This window comes from Anastrepha obliqua, chromosome 3 (assembly GCF_027943255.1).
Source record: "Anastrepha obliqua isolate idAnaObli1 chromosome 3, idAnaObli1_1.0, whole genome shotgun sequence".
Taxonomy (NCBI): domain Eukaryota; kingdom Metazoa; phylum Arthropoda; class Insecta; order Diptera; family Tephritidae; genus Anastrepha; species Anastrepha obliqua.
The window spans coordinates 66,471,469-66,488,508 of NC_072894.1; the positions used below are offsets into that span (position 1 = coordinate 66,471,469).

The following is a 17,040-nucleotide window of genomic DNA, read 5'->3' on the forward strand; positions in this document are numbered from 1 at the left end:
CAAGGGCGGATTTCGCAAATCTCCAGGAGCACTTAACTACGAATATTCGGCTCATGCGTAAAGACAGTATTGTTGTACGGAAGCGAAACATGGCTGGTCTCTAACACCATCACACAGAGGCTATAATCTTTCATCAACAAATGCCTCCGCATCATCTACAGAATATTCTGGCCAAACACCATCAGTAACGACGCACTGTGGAGATTAACGAACGAGGAATCCATTCCTAGGCAAATCAAACGCAGAAAGTGGTGATGGATAGGTCACACACTGAGAAAACCACCAGATAGCATCACGAGCATGGCACTTGACTGGAATCCGCAAGGTCGACCAAAAAACATTTGGAGAAGGTCGATGCTGTGCGAAATAGCAGAAGCCGACATCTCATGGGACGGTGCAAAAAAAACAGCACAGAACCGTGTAAGATGGAAGAGTCTTGTCGAGGCCCTGTGCTCCCGAGACGAGTGAACAAGGAACAAAAATAATTTTTTCCCCCAAACTAATATTTGGGTTGTTTCGGTTACGTAGAACCGATTGCCATGGGAATTAAAAAAATAGAGGCAAACATTTTTATCCTAAGTTCTATTGTGCTCCGTGTTTTTCACAATATCTCATCCAGACTCAGTTCTTTCAATACAACTAAAATGGTACTGGGCTGGGTTAAGCGTATGAGTATCTCTTCCGGTCACAGCAGGTCGAAATACTTCTTCTCGTTATGCTATTATAATCGAGACCCAAGCATGATGATGCTTCTGGGGATAGGTCGCAGAATCGACAAGGGTCATTTGACCATATCTCGAGGCTGTGCAGTTGCTGTCGCAATCTGCAATGGCTGTGAGCATTCTAATTCTATCCTTGGAGAGGTTTAGACTGCCGTAGAAATTTTATGTATTTTATATATACATATATATATTTTCACAAAACACTGGCGGCTCTTCAAATATTTGTAAGCACTCATCGTTTCACGCAGTTAAAAAAAATGAAAACAACTTTTGTAAATAAAACGAAAATTCTTCAAATATATTTTTATATTAATGTACGATACCCGCGTATAAACACATTTAAAATGGCGCCTAATAAGTTTATGTACACTCCTCTTCCGGAAGAAAGGGAAGCTAGCGATAATATGCAACCACAGTTTATTGACATGCTAAAATGGGCAGAACATTCTGTTGAGCAGTTCGGCACAGAGGATGTGAAGTTTGGTATGCTAAGGACCAGATTGTTGATGATTCTAATTCGAGATTTATTCCTGTCTTGTATTTTGTTACAATAGAAGATAGCGAGGATTGGGCAGTGATATTGGCCACTTTTGAGATCACTTGGGTTATGCTAATCATCACGATAGCAGTGCCATTGATAGGGTAAGTGGAGCATTCCTATACTTATATAAGTTAATATGTAACTACATAACTAGATACAATTATTGGTGTGTATGTGAGCACTTCAACAGCATGTAAATTATAGGTTAATTTATCTGTTACTTCGCTGCCAAGGATATCTAAACCCAACCAAAGATTATACTGAGAAAATTTATCAAAAATGTATACGTTGGCTTCTAATACTACTAATGCTGATTCTATTAGCGGCAATTCTGTAAATTGAACATCATTACATTTAAAATTATGCACATATTTGTTTATCTTGTTTTTGCTCTAAGATATTTTCTAATCTCGTCTATAACGAGCAGTCTTGCCTTGAATCCTATACAAAATGAGAAAAAAAAGAAGCTGCATGTTACAGATCGAAGACTAGATCACGTTTTAGTTTTCAACTATCAAGAGTTCAAAAATAAGACTTATCGCAGTGCGAATGGTTTGTAAATATCAATTTTCAAACATATCTTTTATATTAAATTTTATAATGTATTAGATTTGATTGATAACTCGCTTCGAGCGTCGAATGTGAATGATGTGCCAGAAACTGCATGCCCACCTGCCAATGATATCGAGGGTGTAAAAGAGAGAATCCAGAATATAAATAAAGAATTCGAGTTGCTGTGCATAGAAGTATTGATATGGACTGACTGTAAGTGTGTGTGTGTGTGTGTATGTGTATGTATACATGTGTTTATTAATTGCTTACATATAAGTAATTTCGAGCTCTTAAAATAGATAACATTAGATTTGTTAAAGGACTTCTGTCCGCTATCATTTGTAGTTTACTTAGGAACGAATTAGCGTAAATTTTTTGTAGCCCATTTTGATGGTTCAGGGTTCATGACATGTTAACGGTTTTATTTCCGTAAAAACAAGAAAGCTGTTGAACTTATCTTCTTCTTCTTGAGTAGCGCAAGTGATTTGTTGAACCGATTTTTGCCGACTTCAATAAAACACTTCCTCGTGTTTTCTTCATGCTAATTGGCAATAAATGGAAACATCAAATAAAGCTAAAGCTTTATACATTTATACATAGCTCGCGCTGTATACCATTTATAAAGTATTTGTTTTCGAAGAAGTACGGCTTAATAACTCCGCCAGCTCAAAAATTACAAAAAATAGGGCATGGGCATAGTTTTTCCTTGAATCTCATGCGAATTGTCAGTACCTCAAATGCGGCAGTTTTGTTTGTCAACGATTTCTTTTAGATTAAAATGTGCCATATCGCTTTCACGCAATGCGCAAAATGCACTTTTTCCAGAACGATCAGAAAGGACCACTTTTACGCGTTGTGCAACTGAATATCATTCCATGACTAAGTTTGTTAAGGCTTGTAGTATTACTTGTCTAAAAAAAAAACTTTTTAAAAAATTAACATGCCAGAGATAATTTTTATCAAAGATCTGCATCACCCTTAAATTACCCTGTACATCGAACCCTTCATTAGCTTGAAATACTTAATGACAAGTTGGCGCATAAATAATGATCGCATTTTGCTTTTGAATAACTTTTTTACTAAATAAAAAAAGTGATTTTATCTGACGGAAATCTTTATTTTGACCTTTACGCTCTCAATTGTTTGTCTGTTTGTATACTGCATTTCATTAAAGGTGGTGGCACTAGACCAACAATACTGTTCTGTACGTTTGATTGATTGTCAAAGAAAAGTATTGAAAAACTAGAAAACAAATAATGGATTCGCCTTGTTTCATTCTGAGCTGACAGCCACATGGACACGGCGAAAGGAAAAAAAAACAACTCAGCTGATTTACTAACACCACCTTTAATAGATTCGCCTTGACTGCGGCTGTCTTGTGTCAAATAAAATTGCCGTATCACGTCATTTGCAAAAATTATATATCTTCCTATATATATATATATAATTGGCGCGTACACCCTTTTTGGGTGTTTGGTCGAGCTCCTCCTCCTATTTGTGGTGTGCGTGTTGATGTTGTTCCACAAATGGAGGGACCTACAGTTTCAAGCCGACTCCGAACGGCAGATATTTTATGAAGAGCTTTTTCATGGCAGAAATACAATTGGAGGTTTGCCATTGCCTGCCGAGGGGCGACCAATATTAGAAAAATGTTTTTCTTAATTTTGGTGTTTCGCCGAGATTCGAACCAACGTTCTCTCTATGAATTCCGAATGGTAATTACGCACCAACCCATTCGGCTACGGCGGCCGATTAGGTTGATTAATTTTGCGCCACCTCATTATAAATATGCGGAGATTATAAAACGAGTACATATTTATATGTATCATCAACTCCGTTTTTCTGGATAAAATGTTTGAGGAATTCTTGTGCCTTCTGATAGTGTATATATAATTTTTTTTGACTCCTTCAAGACATATTTTTATTCGATTTTAGCTAATTTTCAATACTCCAAGAAGCGATTTTATACATATGAACATTTATTTTACGCACAGATATGCGATTTTTTCATCGTAATATGTCTACAAACCTGTTACAAATGGATTTGGGTTCGACGCTATTAGTGGATTTGGATTTTAGTAATTTTATAGAGCGGTCGCTGCAAGTGGATGCGGTAAGTTTATTTTATTCTTAAGTTAGGGTTAAGTTAAATAATACGAACAACACATCAAATGTTATCCATACTCCATCTTAAAAGTTAAGTTTTTAATTGTTTAAAATGCACTAAAAAATCAAGCAAGGATATTTTAGTAAAATTTAATATGGGTTTGTTTGTTAAAATTTGGAATAAAACAAACTCATGGACAATGACAGTTATTGATTGTAAAATCAGACGGTCGTAGGGAAATGCATTCTTATGCTGAATGGGAATACTCTTAAAATTGAAGCCTCAAACAGCTTGTACAGATTGATTACTCTGATCCACAAAACTTCAACGCCCCAAGTCTTCGGACATACCGCCAGTTTTGATGATGCCTGACGCATTTTAAACCCCCTCTCTCATCCGCAAAAAAATAGCCTTAAGTTTTTCAAAACTGAGATGCTCCCTCAAACTTGGAAGGAATATTTTTCTTTGTTTTGGATTTCTATCATAAAAACGAGAAATCAAATAATCAATCCAAAGCTTTTTTTGAGTCTATCACCCAATGCTTGTACAAAAATATCAAATCTTCTACAGACAGCTAAAGTTTTAGATGTGCCAATTGGATTTCCCAGGCATAACTACCGTGATCTGATTATTTTACCACTAGAAAGGCCAAAGCGGTCAAATGAACGCAATCATATTTTTGATCGAACTTATTCAAACTTCACAGTGTTCTTAAAAATTGCGCTTTTTAATACTTAACAATTTTTTTTTGAGCTTTTAATAAATTCATTCATTACTTTTTTATGTCCCTTTAATGCAATAATGTACAAAAAACAAATAGGTTTTATTGATCCTAATGATTTATGTTTTTTGTAGCCAGAGATATTTAATATTTATAAATATGTGATTATTTATTAATAAATAAAAATAATAAAAAATAATAATATCAAACATATTGGCTATTTTTAATTGTTCGTTATTATTAAATTAATATTTTTGATTTTTGTTTTTTTTTTTAATCGTAATTAGTCAAGTGTAATCTATCGTTAAACGGATTCTTAAAAAACACAGTATAATTTACAATCATTACAATTAATTTAATAATTTTATATTGTATAATAGGTGTGAATTTAACAGACAAATATTTCTTTTAAGCTATTGAATTTCCATAGCACCTTCAGTTTTGTGGAACGATTTTTCAATTCATATTCGTTACTCTACAATACCACAACGCAACTGCCGGATGCAATGCAAAATAGAATAATAAATGTACTGTCCCCGTATTTTCTAGAGGTTGAAAATGATTTAAAAGAAAAAGGTAAGTATTATATTTAAATGAACCAAGGATGAAAGGTTTGCCAGGTTTGCTCTATAACTATGGTGAACAAGAAAATTGCGAGTGTAGTTTTTGGTTGTCACGGAACTTGGGGATTCGACGATTCTGCACGATGCACACTCGTCCAATCAGCCGTTGTTTAGACGGCAACGAAATGTCAATGGCAGATTTTTTATATCACCAACACAATCTCAGTTTGTTTGTAAACACATCCCAAGTGATCTCAGCCCCTCAGCTGCGTATTTAAAATTTGCTGAGAGCCAAATAACGGTTTGATAAATAGCACACCTCTAAAAATCTTTTCACCATGTAAATGTACTAATATTTCCATGACTATATGACAGTTTAAGTTAATCTGATTGCCTAGGCATCCGCATAGACGAATGTACAATCTCAAATTATAAGGGAGTTAATAAATTTGTTATATAAGACACATATAACAAAATTTTAATATTTTATTCCATGTTTTATTATCTTCAAATCATAGGTTCTTTCATTTCGGCCAGACAGCCTTTACACAGATCAAATACACCATTTTTTTTATATTTTTATTTAAAAAATGAGGTCATGCTGAGAATTAGGCCCCAATAGTAGAATAAGCGGTAGATTTCGAGAAATCCGTGCCATCTAGTGTTTGTCTCAAGATACAGAAATATCACAAGATTTACCTATCTCGTGTATTTCTCGCCGTAGGATTGTCTGTCTTGCCTAAAACAAATAACAGCACACCTGAGATAGTCTAAAATAGTTACCAGATAACGTCTAAAACAGTGCATCTGGTCTTTTAAAAGTTTGGGAACTTAAATGATAGCACAAAACAGAAACATTGTTGGAATGAATTTTTAGATAATTTCATGGTTTTTATTTTTTAATCTGATATCCGGCATATGTCTGCCGCGGTTACGAGTTATATGATCCGTTCGAACAGTCCAATAAATCGATTCTTAGGCGCGCTGGATCGCAAGTCGCGTCGTGTTGTTGGAACCAAATGTTGTCGATGCTTGGGCGATTAATTTTTGGAAAAAAAGTTCTGTCAGCATGACTCGATAGCACCTGCCATTTATTCATTTCGAGAACCGATGATGCCGTAAACTTCGGGAATAGATTTATTTATTTAGTTTTTCAAAGTAAATTTCCACAAGTTGGAAGCCTTGCTTTAGGGTTAAACAATTCATGATGCCTTGCCAAACCTTGCTAGTTGAAATGTCAACACAGTTTGTCATTCCTAGCTGTCAAACCATAGTTATCGATATCGATAGTTCTCATGCAGCTAAAAGAAACACCCGATACTAAAACTAGTCGATGGGCTGCCACTGGCGACTTCCGAGTCAACTCTGAAAAGACGGAGCTGGTGCTATTTACCAGAAAATATAAACCTACATCCTTTCGACTTCCCAAATTAAATAACCATGTTCTCCCGCTTTTACTCCTTCTATGTTCGATAAAAAATGGCCACAGGTCATGCTGTGGGTGTACAACGCAATGGTTTTGCCAATTTTAACGTAGTTTGGTGGGAAGGTCTTCGAAAGGGCTATAATAACACTCAACTGGGGAGGGTGCAAAGGACTGCATACATTGGCATCACCGGAGCACCGTAAAACTTGCCCTGAATGTCCTTTTGCACTTACTTTCCATCATCCAAATAGGTAGGATTGGATCGAGGGGACAATCTGCACCGAAGCTTGCATCTCTTCACTGACAGTTCCGAGATGGAATCGGGAGTCGGAGCAGGGGTTTTCTCTAAATCAGCCAATTTATTTATCTCATTTAAACTGCCGAGCACTACTAGTGTTTTTCAAGCAGAAGTCTTTGCGATCCGGGTGGCATTCAAAATGCTTAGGGAACGCGAGAGCGAGGGAGATATTAACATTTTCTCCGATAGTCAAGCCGCGATTCAGGCTCGGACGCCACAGGGCAGAACGAAATTAGTAAACTCCTGTAAGGAAGTGATCAAATCTCTTGAGGGAAATTGCTGATGAGCTTGCCAGGAAGGGGACTGAATTTAGAATTTAGAATTATTTCATCAATTCATTGCACGCCTTTTCATATCCTTTCTCCCTGTAAGGTCAAACATTTCGATCACTTTCAACGAAACTTGGGCAGGACCGAGCTGAAGACAGATCAGAACAGAGCAAAGGAAATTGGAGGTCAAAGAAACCACTATGGGTTTATGTCTGGGAATGGATATGCTATCTAATAGTTATATTGGTAAGTGTAACAGATGAATATTAATAAATATAAAAATATATTATATTATTCAAGCGCAAATGATCTTCATAATTTTGGCGGAGCTCCTTTGGGCCGAGCTTTGTGGTGTGCTTCTTTGGTGCTATCATAGAAATCATAGAATAGAAAGCGTTTGCCGCGTACTTTTAAGATGATTTGATTTTCTTGCTCCTGTTAGGATCTGCGACGGTTCCAATTTTAACATATTCATTATACCTAGGACAATTTCCAGTAACGTAGAACCGACTGTCGTGAGAACGTCTTCGCTTAACTTCCTTAACCTTTCTTGTTGTCAATGAATTCTCTTATGCCATCAAAAAATCGACTGTCATTCGTAATCCATTTAACTCTTTGAATGAATTTATTACCACCATTGTAGGACCGGGCATTTGGGATTGTTGCGCGGTAATAGACCATCTCATCAATCGACTAAAAGTCGTATTTTAAGTAGCAACCCCTCACGGTGGAGAGAATTCAAAAGATGTGGCCAACATCAGACGGTTAACCTAAGGATGATAGATTACTAGGTTTTGCCACCCGAAGCAAATTTGGGAGAGTAACTTCAGCAGCTGAATTCTGTCCGGTCATTTCACACGTATTCACACACTCGTCCAATCAGTCGCTGTTCAGGCGGTTCAGACCGAACATGGACGATGGCTGCGTTGATTTTGTTGTATATCACCAACACAACTTCAGATTTTCTGTAAAAACCCGCTGTCGTAATCCTGGGGGCGTCAGCCAATCGGCTAATTGAAATACGTTGAGAGCCGGTTAACAGCTCTGCTTTCTGTACATCATGTGTACAACCGAATGTTCAAATGGACCTCTAACATGTCAGCCGAAGTTACTCTCACAATTTTGGTTCGGAGGGTCAAACTTTGTAATCCATCATTCTTGCTAACCACTCTCTGTGTTGCTACCATACGGTGAAAGAAAGGTAGATATGGTATATATGGAAGCCATTCATAGCTTTTCGTTTGTTGTAGGCAGGCCGACGATCTAAAACACTCGGTATGCAAATATTTGTGCTTAGTGGAAGTAATTTGAATAAAACAAATCAGCACGATTACTATTTTTATTTTCAAAACATCCTCCTTATTTTGGGAAGTAACTTATAGAGATATCGATCTCTAAAAAAATTCTTAAGTACTACACTAATCATACATATCATATGTACTAATTCTTGTCAAGTATAATTCAATGGAAGATGTAGAAAAAAAGTTCACATTATTCCAAATTACAAAATTTTCTCTTACTGCAATTTACTGCCAATTCAACAAATATCATGCATAGCACTACAGCTCGGTGTGACCCTTAGCTTTCTCCACAATTTATCTCCATGCACATCCATAGCCAAACTACGGTAGTTGGTCGCCCCTATGTTTCTTAGATCGTCCTCAACGTCGTCTAACAATCTTTTACGCGGTCGCCCTCTTCGCTTTTTACCATACATGCATGCATCCGAAACGTTGCGAGGTATTCTTTCAACTACACTTAACACTTGTGCTTACCGTCAAATGCGTTGCGTGGGCTTGCCGTCGAGAGTGTAGGCATTAGTTATTTACAAAGTTGTGTTCTTGTCGTCTATTAATAAGCTTCTAATTTTTATAAAATTATTGGGATTATTTAATTTGGAAAACTTAGGTCCCAGGATTTGTTAGAATTTTTCAAGCAATATCTGCAAATACTTTCTTCCAAAAATCTAAATAAAATCGGTAAAGATCAGTGACCTATTCAAGACTATTTTAATATTTTATGCACAACGAGCCCCTAGGCGGTGCTAACCTTATATACTGCTGCGTACATCGTTAGAGGATAACGCTGAAACAAAATTTTTCGAGAGGAAAATTATTAAACATACATAATAACTTATTCAGTTTCGAGAAATTGTTAAAAGTTAAATTATATTAAAGTTTAAAAAATTTTAAATTTTCTATTGCAGATTGCCCTTATATTATTAGTTGCATCCTTACTGAGATGCTTCGGTAAGCGCTATAGAAATGAAGCCGAATGCTGCAATCAAGAAAATGGTTCCATACTTTTTCAATTGTAAGTGCCAAATACTATTATATAATTTCGAATCAAATTAAAAAATTAATAACTGTTAATGTTTTATTGGATTTCAGGGCGGCATTTCTAATATGCATATTTTTTCTCATCGCCCTTTTACCATTTCTGTGGAACTTCGTCCATGGTGTTGGCCTTTACAATGGTGTTTGTTGGAAACTTGGAACAAATCGACAAAAGCGAGCAATTGAGGTTGACGCCACACATAGCGACACCAATTGTCTAAATGAATATTCCATCCAAAAGTTTGTGGAATCTGTAAGCATCAAACCAAATTTCACCCAACTGATAGCAGAAGATTTGAAACTGATTGAAAAGGAGCCTGAATTGCGTAAATATTCAAATGATTTTAAACAAAAGGCAAAAGATGCGAAGAATATTAATCTAACAAATGTGTGTGATGATATCAAAATTGATATGGATCCAGCATATTTCAGTAAAGTTTATAATAAAATGTTCGAATATGTAAATGGCCCCATAGAAAATAAGCAAACCAAAAAACTGGGGCTGTGCAATTTAAATACTTTTAAGAAATATATAATTGATCAAATTGGAACTAATACAATGTATAAAAGTGCCGATCAAATAGCTGAGGAATGCAAAAAAGTTGTGGATTTCTTTAGTGAAAGTTACACACAAATTACAACAAAATGCATAGATAGTATCGAAAAAATGGGAAATTATTATTCAAGAGATAATAAGCATAATTTGAGTGCAATTGTTGATAGCTTGAATGAAATGTATGCTGATGAGCTTAATGGTTATGTGGATATGGTGGAGGATGCACTAGCCAATAAAGTTGGTCTGTGCCGCCGCCTCGCGGATACGACAGATGATGAAATGGAATGCCATGGATATGCACATATACTAGTAAATTCTCTACATACAAATATTTTTAAACGTTGTTTTTTAGAGTCTTCATATTTCTTTTCAATAGAATACTATATGGAGCGCTTTAATGATTTTACTCTGGCTTCTACTGCCTCTAATCCCAATAGCACTTTATTTAGCTAGATTATATGGTACGAACTGGCCGCTAAAAAAATGTAGTTGCGTAAACAGAAAGTCAAGAGAGCAAGAACAATCCAATTGGAAAGGAGATAGAACAAATCAGGGTGCATACATATACATCTCGAAATTTGATGTCAGCACAACAACAAATATTAAAAAATCAATATCGCAATTATAGAGTAGAAAATCGTGCACAGAATGGCCAGCCCATGTACCGAAGGGGAAGAATTAATAAAAAAGTAGCGTGCAGCGAAGTACAGCAATCTGAAAATGTGTCAAGAGACTGCTATGAAAAGTGTTCAGCTCTAGAAGATAGAAGCAATAGTGTTCATCATAACGTAGTGGTACATGAGACATGCATACGGTTGTATAAAGAAGAAATACGAGATGCACACAAACCTTCAACTTCAGAAAGTGTTTGCCACGCAAGAAAGGAATCAACATGCAAATCGACGCCGCCGAAAATAAAAACTGAAAAATGTTTCAATGAGGTAGAAGATGCGCTAATATCTTCAACTCCACAAGATGAATGCCCTCACACTAAAATGGAATCATCATACAAGTCCACGCCTTCGGAAAATGTAACTAAAAAATTTATCAACAAGATAGAAGTTACATATAGGCCTTCAACTTCGAAAAGTATATGCGACACTAGAAAGGACTTAACAAGCAAGTCGATGCCTCCGAAAAAGATAACTAAAAAATGTTTCAGTCAAGTAGCAAGTGGGTTAAGAAGCATACCGGAGAAGGCTAGAACCCCAGTGTGCAGTGAGGAGCACTCAACATATATGGGAAAGGAATCAATGGAAACTGCAGTACACACAAGGAACTCTAATGCCAGTAATATTAAAATACTCGAAAAGGCGAATACCCCTGAAGATATGCATAGGGAGCCAAGTAGTTCTGAAGAGAAATGCCCTGGACGATATAGTAACGGCGAAGAGATTATACCAAGTACTTATGAACCCTCAACTTCTACAAAGCAAACGACAAATAAATTGCAGATAAAGATACCAGAACAAGTGCAAGACCCGAAGGAATTTGCGAAGAAGCGACGAGAGTGCAGAGAAAAAGTAATCAAGGCCACTGCTTCTCTACATATAATACAATTTAGTAAAAAATGATTGTTGTAAAGACGGCAAATAATGTTAAGAAATTTAATAAATCATTTTATATTTATGCGTTTGCTTATGGTTATTGTACGGATAGTACAAATGTGCTAGAGGGAATGGAAACCATAGTACAAGTACTACTCTGAACTCGGCGTCTATCTTATTTTTAGACAGTACCTAAAGGCCAAAGAAGTATTGGAGGATTATAGTATGGAATATGTATGCCTTTACTGGGCCAGGATAATGTGTGCTGCTAAAAGGGCTAAGAGTACGCCTTATGGGGTTAGGGGTAGTCAGAAATTTCAAAAAATTGAATTTTTTTTTGCATTTTTTTTTTTAAGTATAATATCTTAAAAATGTTGTGTGAAAATTTGAAGTAAATCCGACAAATACTTTTCGAGTTATTAAACAATTAACAAAGGGCACTCATGCGCTCCGGAGCGTTCGAGAGCAAGCAGATAGCAGCAGCTGTAAACAACCGCACGTTTGAAAGTGGTAGATAAGCGCACTAACGATAACACTCGAGAAGGTAGACAACAGGCAACAGTAAATCGATATTTTGGAAGATGCTATGACGGCTAAAGAACTATTATATGGCCCAGGAATACATGACACAGTGTAAATTATTAAATAATTCGCATAACTCTACATAAATCGATACTATATTTTTTGAACTGGTGATCACTGCAACTTAAAAACCGCTTGGTAGCTTTTAATAAAATGTATACTGCTTTTGAAAAAACACAAAAAAACTCGTGCCTGATCCAAAGAATTTTTTTTTTCAAAATTTCGATTTTTATTTTAATTAATTGTCGGTTTTTTTTTCGAAAATCTGAAAATTATTTTCTGAGGACGCCATATTGTTAAGTTAAAAAAGCAAAGGTTCGATCAGACACAAGATTATCAGTTAATAAACAAATTTCTCTTGTCCGATTAATTTTAGATGAACTCATGATCACCGCAAGGAAAAATTACAATAATTAATTTTTTTTTTTGAAATTTTGCTAAAGTCAAGTCGAAACAAGATGTATTAATTTTATGTTTTTATTTTTGTAAAATAAAGCAATTGACTAGCAAAAGCAATTGAAAATCATAATTTTCGGGGCTCTGACTACCCTTAACCCCTTATCTTACGATGCAGTTTCATTTTATTTGCAAATGAAATGGGAGTTAAAGTACGTTCACATATGCAGTAATTAGCAGTAAATTCAAAAAATGAATCTACTCGGTCACATATGGCTCCTAGTATAAACTGTTGGACGAAATCTGTAAACGATGTTTACTGAGGCTTCGAAAAGTTATGGCAGCAATACGCATGCGAAATCTGATATTACATTTTATAATAAGCAGGAACGCCAAAGCGTCTATGGACACAGCATATTTTATTAGTGAATATATGTAATAATCAATGCGTGTCCGTGTATTGTAGGTGAGGCACGGCAAGTTCTGGGAGATAGAAATTCCTTTCGGCATAAATAATTTTTTAAGGAGTGTCTTAAGATTAGGTATTCCTTTGCCTTTTTATGTCACGAAGTCACGCCCATTGCAAGAACTAATACAACATTTAGGAAAAGTGCATCACTTTAGACAAACGTACCGCATTTTGCTTCATATGCGTGTGGTTCCTTAGCCAGTAATGCTGTAGACTATTATAACTCTAAGGGTGGGTTTATATAAGTACGTTCGATGAAAATACTGACCTTAATTTTTTATAGGTATAGGTTTATGTATATAAATGTTGGGGCACCTGGCTGCTGCAAAGATTCTCAATTTTCGAGCAGTCGTTATTAAAGCACGTTTCTAAAGCCCTCTTCTCAGCGAGAACTCGAAACCAATTTTTAGCATAAGTCTCAGTCAATGTGCGCAGCATTTCGCTTTACACAATTTCTAATGAAACCAATGGCCAGATGAAAAGAAAAGGTCTTTAATTACTAACTTTCCAAGTTTAGGAGAGTAGTAGAGACCACTTTCGGCCACTTTAATAGTCCATTGAAGTAGTTTATTTATGCATTTATCATTTTGACCTCATCATTTCATATCGACTGATTTTAATACTGAAGGCAGACGCCATCTAATTGATGTCGAAGCCAACCGTCAGTTGGTCCAGTAGCGGTGGGTACGTGCGTAGGATGCTGCGAAACATGCCGAAAACATTTTTTAACAACTCATTTAATACCGGCTGAAATTTCTTTTGTGTATTGTTGGCATTTAGTAGAATAAAAAACAAAATAGTCAGCTGCGCCGTAGAGGGAGGAAAATACGTCAGCTGAACGGGCGAACTTGTAAAATAAATTAAAAAGTAAAACTACTTTATGCCGATTGCAATTTTTTTACATAATTTTGGACACATATGAAAATATAATAATGATGGTCAGCTGCGTTTATGGCGGTGGAAAGACCGTCAGCCGAAACATTGAAAACTCCGCGCGCCGCCGCGATATATGTATGAACGCAATGATACATTCTTGCTTCGGCTGTCAAGAACTTAACGGTATAAAAACGCAGCCCAAAATCAACCCCTGGCTCCCGGACTAGAAAGCAAGGTTTAGAAATTCACAAATCAACAAGAACAACAAGAATCGACCTACTGTACTCAAGAGCACAACTTCAGCGCAGAACACATAAGAGAATCAATTGCTTCGTTTTTATGTTGCTTTTAAATTTCATTTATTTTATATTCTTCTTTTTAAATTCAAATTTTATTCTTAAAATAGTTAAAGTACTAACAACAAATACATGGGATATTTTTGTTCGATTAGTTTTTAATTAAAATATTGTTCAATTTATCTGCAAACTTGAAATACATAAATATAATTCATTTATTACATGTACATATTTTTCAATTTTGCTAAATTGAAAGATTTATACCCGCCAATGATATGATATCGTACTACTACGCAAATGGGGTAGCGCCTGAAGGCCCAACAAGTTTCTTCTCAAATTTGTAAAACAAGAACACTATTTGAAGTGCATACAAACTTTTTGCTAGAAACAAAGTTACATATATTTATTAGATAAATTGTGAATTTTGACTTTTATTTCCCTCAACGAAAACACAAAGCCTCTTATAGCATTCTTTTATTTAAAAAAAATTGTGGTGCTTTTAGTGTGATAGAACACTCTTTTTCCATGTTTCAGTGCTTTTTCAGAGTTGGCAACACTGATTTTTTCAGCACTGGCGGGTGAACACAATGGCTTACCAGATCGGCGTATTAGTTTGTATTACCAATGTGAAAAAACGTTATATTACATCAAAACTAACAGAGGAACAGATAACGCCTTCCGAATTTGCCGTGACATTTTGTAATCTTTTTAATCAATTGGCAAAAACAAAGTCACGAAATTGACATATTGATAAAATATTGTTAGGAATACTTGTTACGTTAAAATCCAAATAAATCTCCCACAATAATTCCTCCAAGTTCGATCATTAGATTGTCAAATAAAAGTCACAAAATTAATGGCAGCATACTTACATGTTTTAGTGAACCACTTTATTACTTTTCATTTATTCATTTACACATTTAACTTCCGACTAAATATAAAGCTTCTCGTGCACAACGTTCATTTATTGTCCAAAAGTAAGTGGATGTTAAAGAGGGTAAAAGTTGTCAGCATATTCATTCTTTACAGCTCAAAATAAATCTTAACACTGTCAAGTGATTAATACGCATCTGGCATTACCCCGATGGGATGATTAGTTGAATGAACGCATTGGGAAAACGGTAATTTGTGGAGAATGAACTTTTTCATGTTTAGTGGAAGTTCTTGCTTCGATAGGGGAAGACGGTTTAGTTTTTCAACTAGTGATGTGGGTGTATTCCGCGGTGTGGATGTGAAAGTTAAAGTTTCTTGTGTAAACTGTGTATCGGAAAAAAGAATGGTTTAAGACAAAAGGTGAATCATAAGTATACAGTTTGTTGCAAATGCGAAGTGTGGATTTGTTTTCTGTATTGTTTTAATATGTTAAATAGTGTTAAAATAGTGATTTGATGCTGGAGTTGTTTGCTGTGCCCATGCCTACAATACATATGCTAATTGATTTTTCCCCTATTTGGCGTTATGGTAAACAAGCAAACACATTGATGTAGTGTATTTATGCAACTCAAGAAAACAATGCATAATTTTTAATCTAATTCGATATGCTTTAAAACAAATAAAAATAAGTAGGTATAAGCAAATAAAAATGAATAATCTGCAGCAATGAAATGACAAAAGATATATGTATATACATATGTATGCCGATTTATTAAGTAACTGTGCGTACTTGAAATTTTGATGACCCCAACAAAGACGCGACTGTGTATTAAAACAGATAGAAAAAAAAACTTGAAAAAGTTAAGAACAACAAAGAATGGATAACTTATAAGTGAATTTACTATGCTTTTATTATTTCTCTGATTGCTTGCATGCTTCTATATACATGTTACTCTTGCAGGAAAGATTAATTTGTGTATTTGATTACATCTGTGAAAGTGGTGCAGCATTTTATATTGTGATACTCAAGTTGTACCAAATGCATGAATAGTGGGTACTCTTATTAGAAAGGTTGAAACCCTCACTTCTCTCCAGTTCAATTCAATACATTTATGAAAAATAACTAGATTTCAAAGATAAACAAGTATTTTTATAGTATGCTGCTTGTTTATCAATGCATAAACACTCAACTTTCTGTAATTTATTTAATAAAACCATAGAGGTTTATAGAAGTAGCAGCACAATTTTAAAAAATGAAAACCAACTATTTGTTAAATTATTTCTTTTATAAATTAATCTCGAATATTTTTTGTGTGCCCGTCAATTGCTTTACTAACAAATGATATCACTGGCGCGTCTCATTGGAATAGTGTGTCGTGCCTTTACTACTTTATTCTCGGCCAGATTCGCTCGTTTCAGTTGTGTGAGAATGGAACAGCTCTATTCCCTATCGTCGGAATAATCTAGCGGAAATAAGCTGTGCGTTATCTGAAGTTGCTTTATTGAGTGCCTTCAAATATAGTTAATGCTTACTTAATAATGGGATAGTGGCATTACAGAATGCAAGAAATGTAGTTTTTTACGGTATTTAAACAGAAGCTACTAAAAATGGCTCCCTCACACAAAATATAGGGTTAACTTCAGTGTAATGTCGCAAGAGGAACTTTAGACAAAATATAATTGTTTTTTTTTTCAATTGCGCTTGGTGGAGATGCTATAGTGGCAATCTCGTTCCTGATGTCTTGCAGTACTAATAACTTTAACAATAAATTATTTACTTAAGCCTCCGGAGGTGACCATAGTTCAGACGGCAACGAAGTAAAATGGAGGAGTGCGTTCATTTTTTTTGTATATTACTACTTTTCTCTCATTTTTTTTGTATATTACTACTTTTCTCTCAGTTTTATCGT

General features: G+C 35.4%; 2 protein-coding genes across 2 annotated transcripts in view; both read left to right on the forward strand.

Annotated features, from left to right (window-relative positions):
- The first annotated feature begins 992 nt into the window (after positions 1 to 992).
- On the forward strand, positions 993 to 11,665 carry LOC129242042 (uncharacterized). Its single transcript, XM_054878603.1, has 12 exons — positions 993 to 1,205; positions 1,277 to 1,364; positions 1,468 to 1,596; positions 1,661 to 1,815; positions 1,873 to 2,028; positions 3,810 to 3,928; positions 5,057 to 5,219; positions 7,303 to 7,445; positions 9,406 to 9,512; positions 9,590 to 10,400; positions 10,468 to 10,645; positions 10,725 to 11,665. Exons 1-12 carry the CDS (start codon positions 1,067 to 1,069, stop codon positions 11,663 to 11,665), a joined length of 3,129 nt encoding a protein of 1,042 aa, XP_054734578.1. The 5' UTR covers positions 993 to 1,066.
- Positions 11,666 to 15,424: 3,759 nt separating this feature from the next.
- LOC129240742 (prominin-like protein) overlaps positions 15,425 to 17,040 on the forward strand; it is a 52,214-nt gene continuing 50,598 nt past the window's right edge. Inside the window, exon 1 of the mRNA XM_054876714.1 lies at positions 15,425 to 15,550. The gene's annotated coding sequence lies outside the window, so the exon portion shown is untranslated. The remainder of the gene's footprint in view (positions 15,551 to 17,040) is intronic.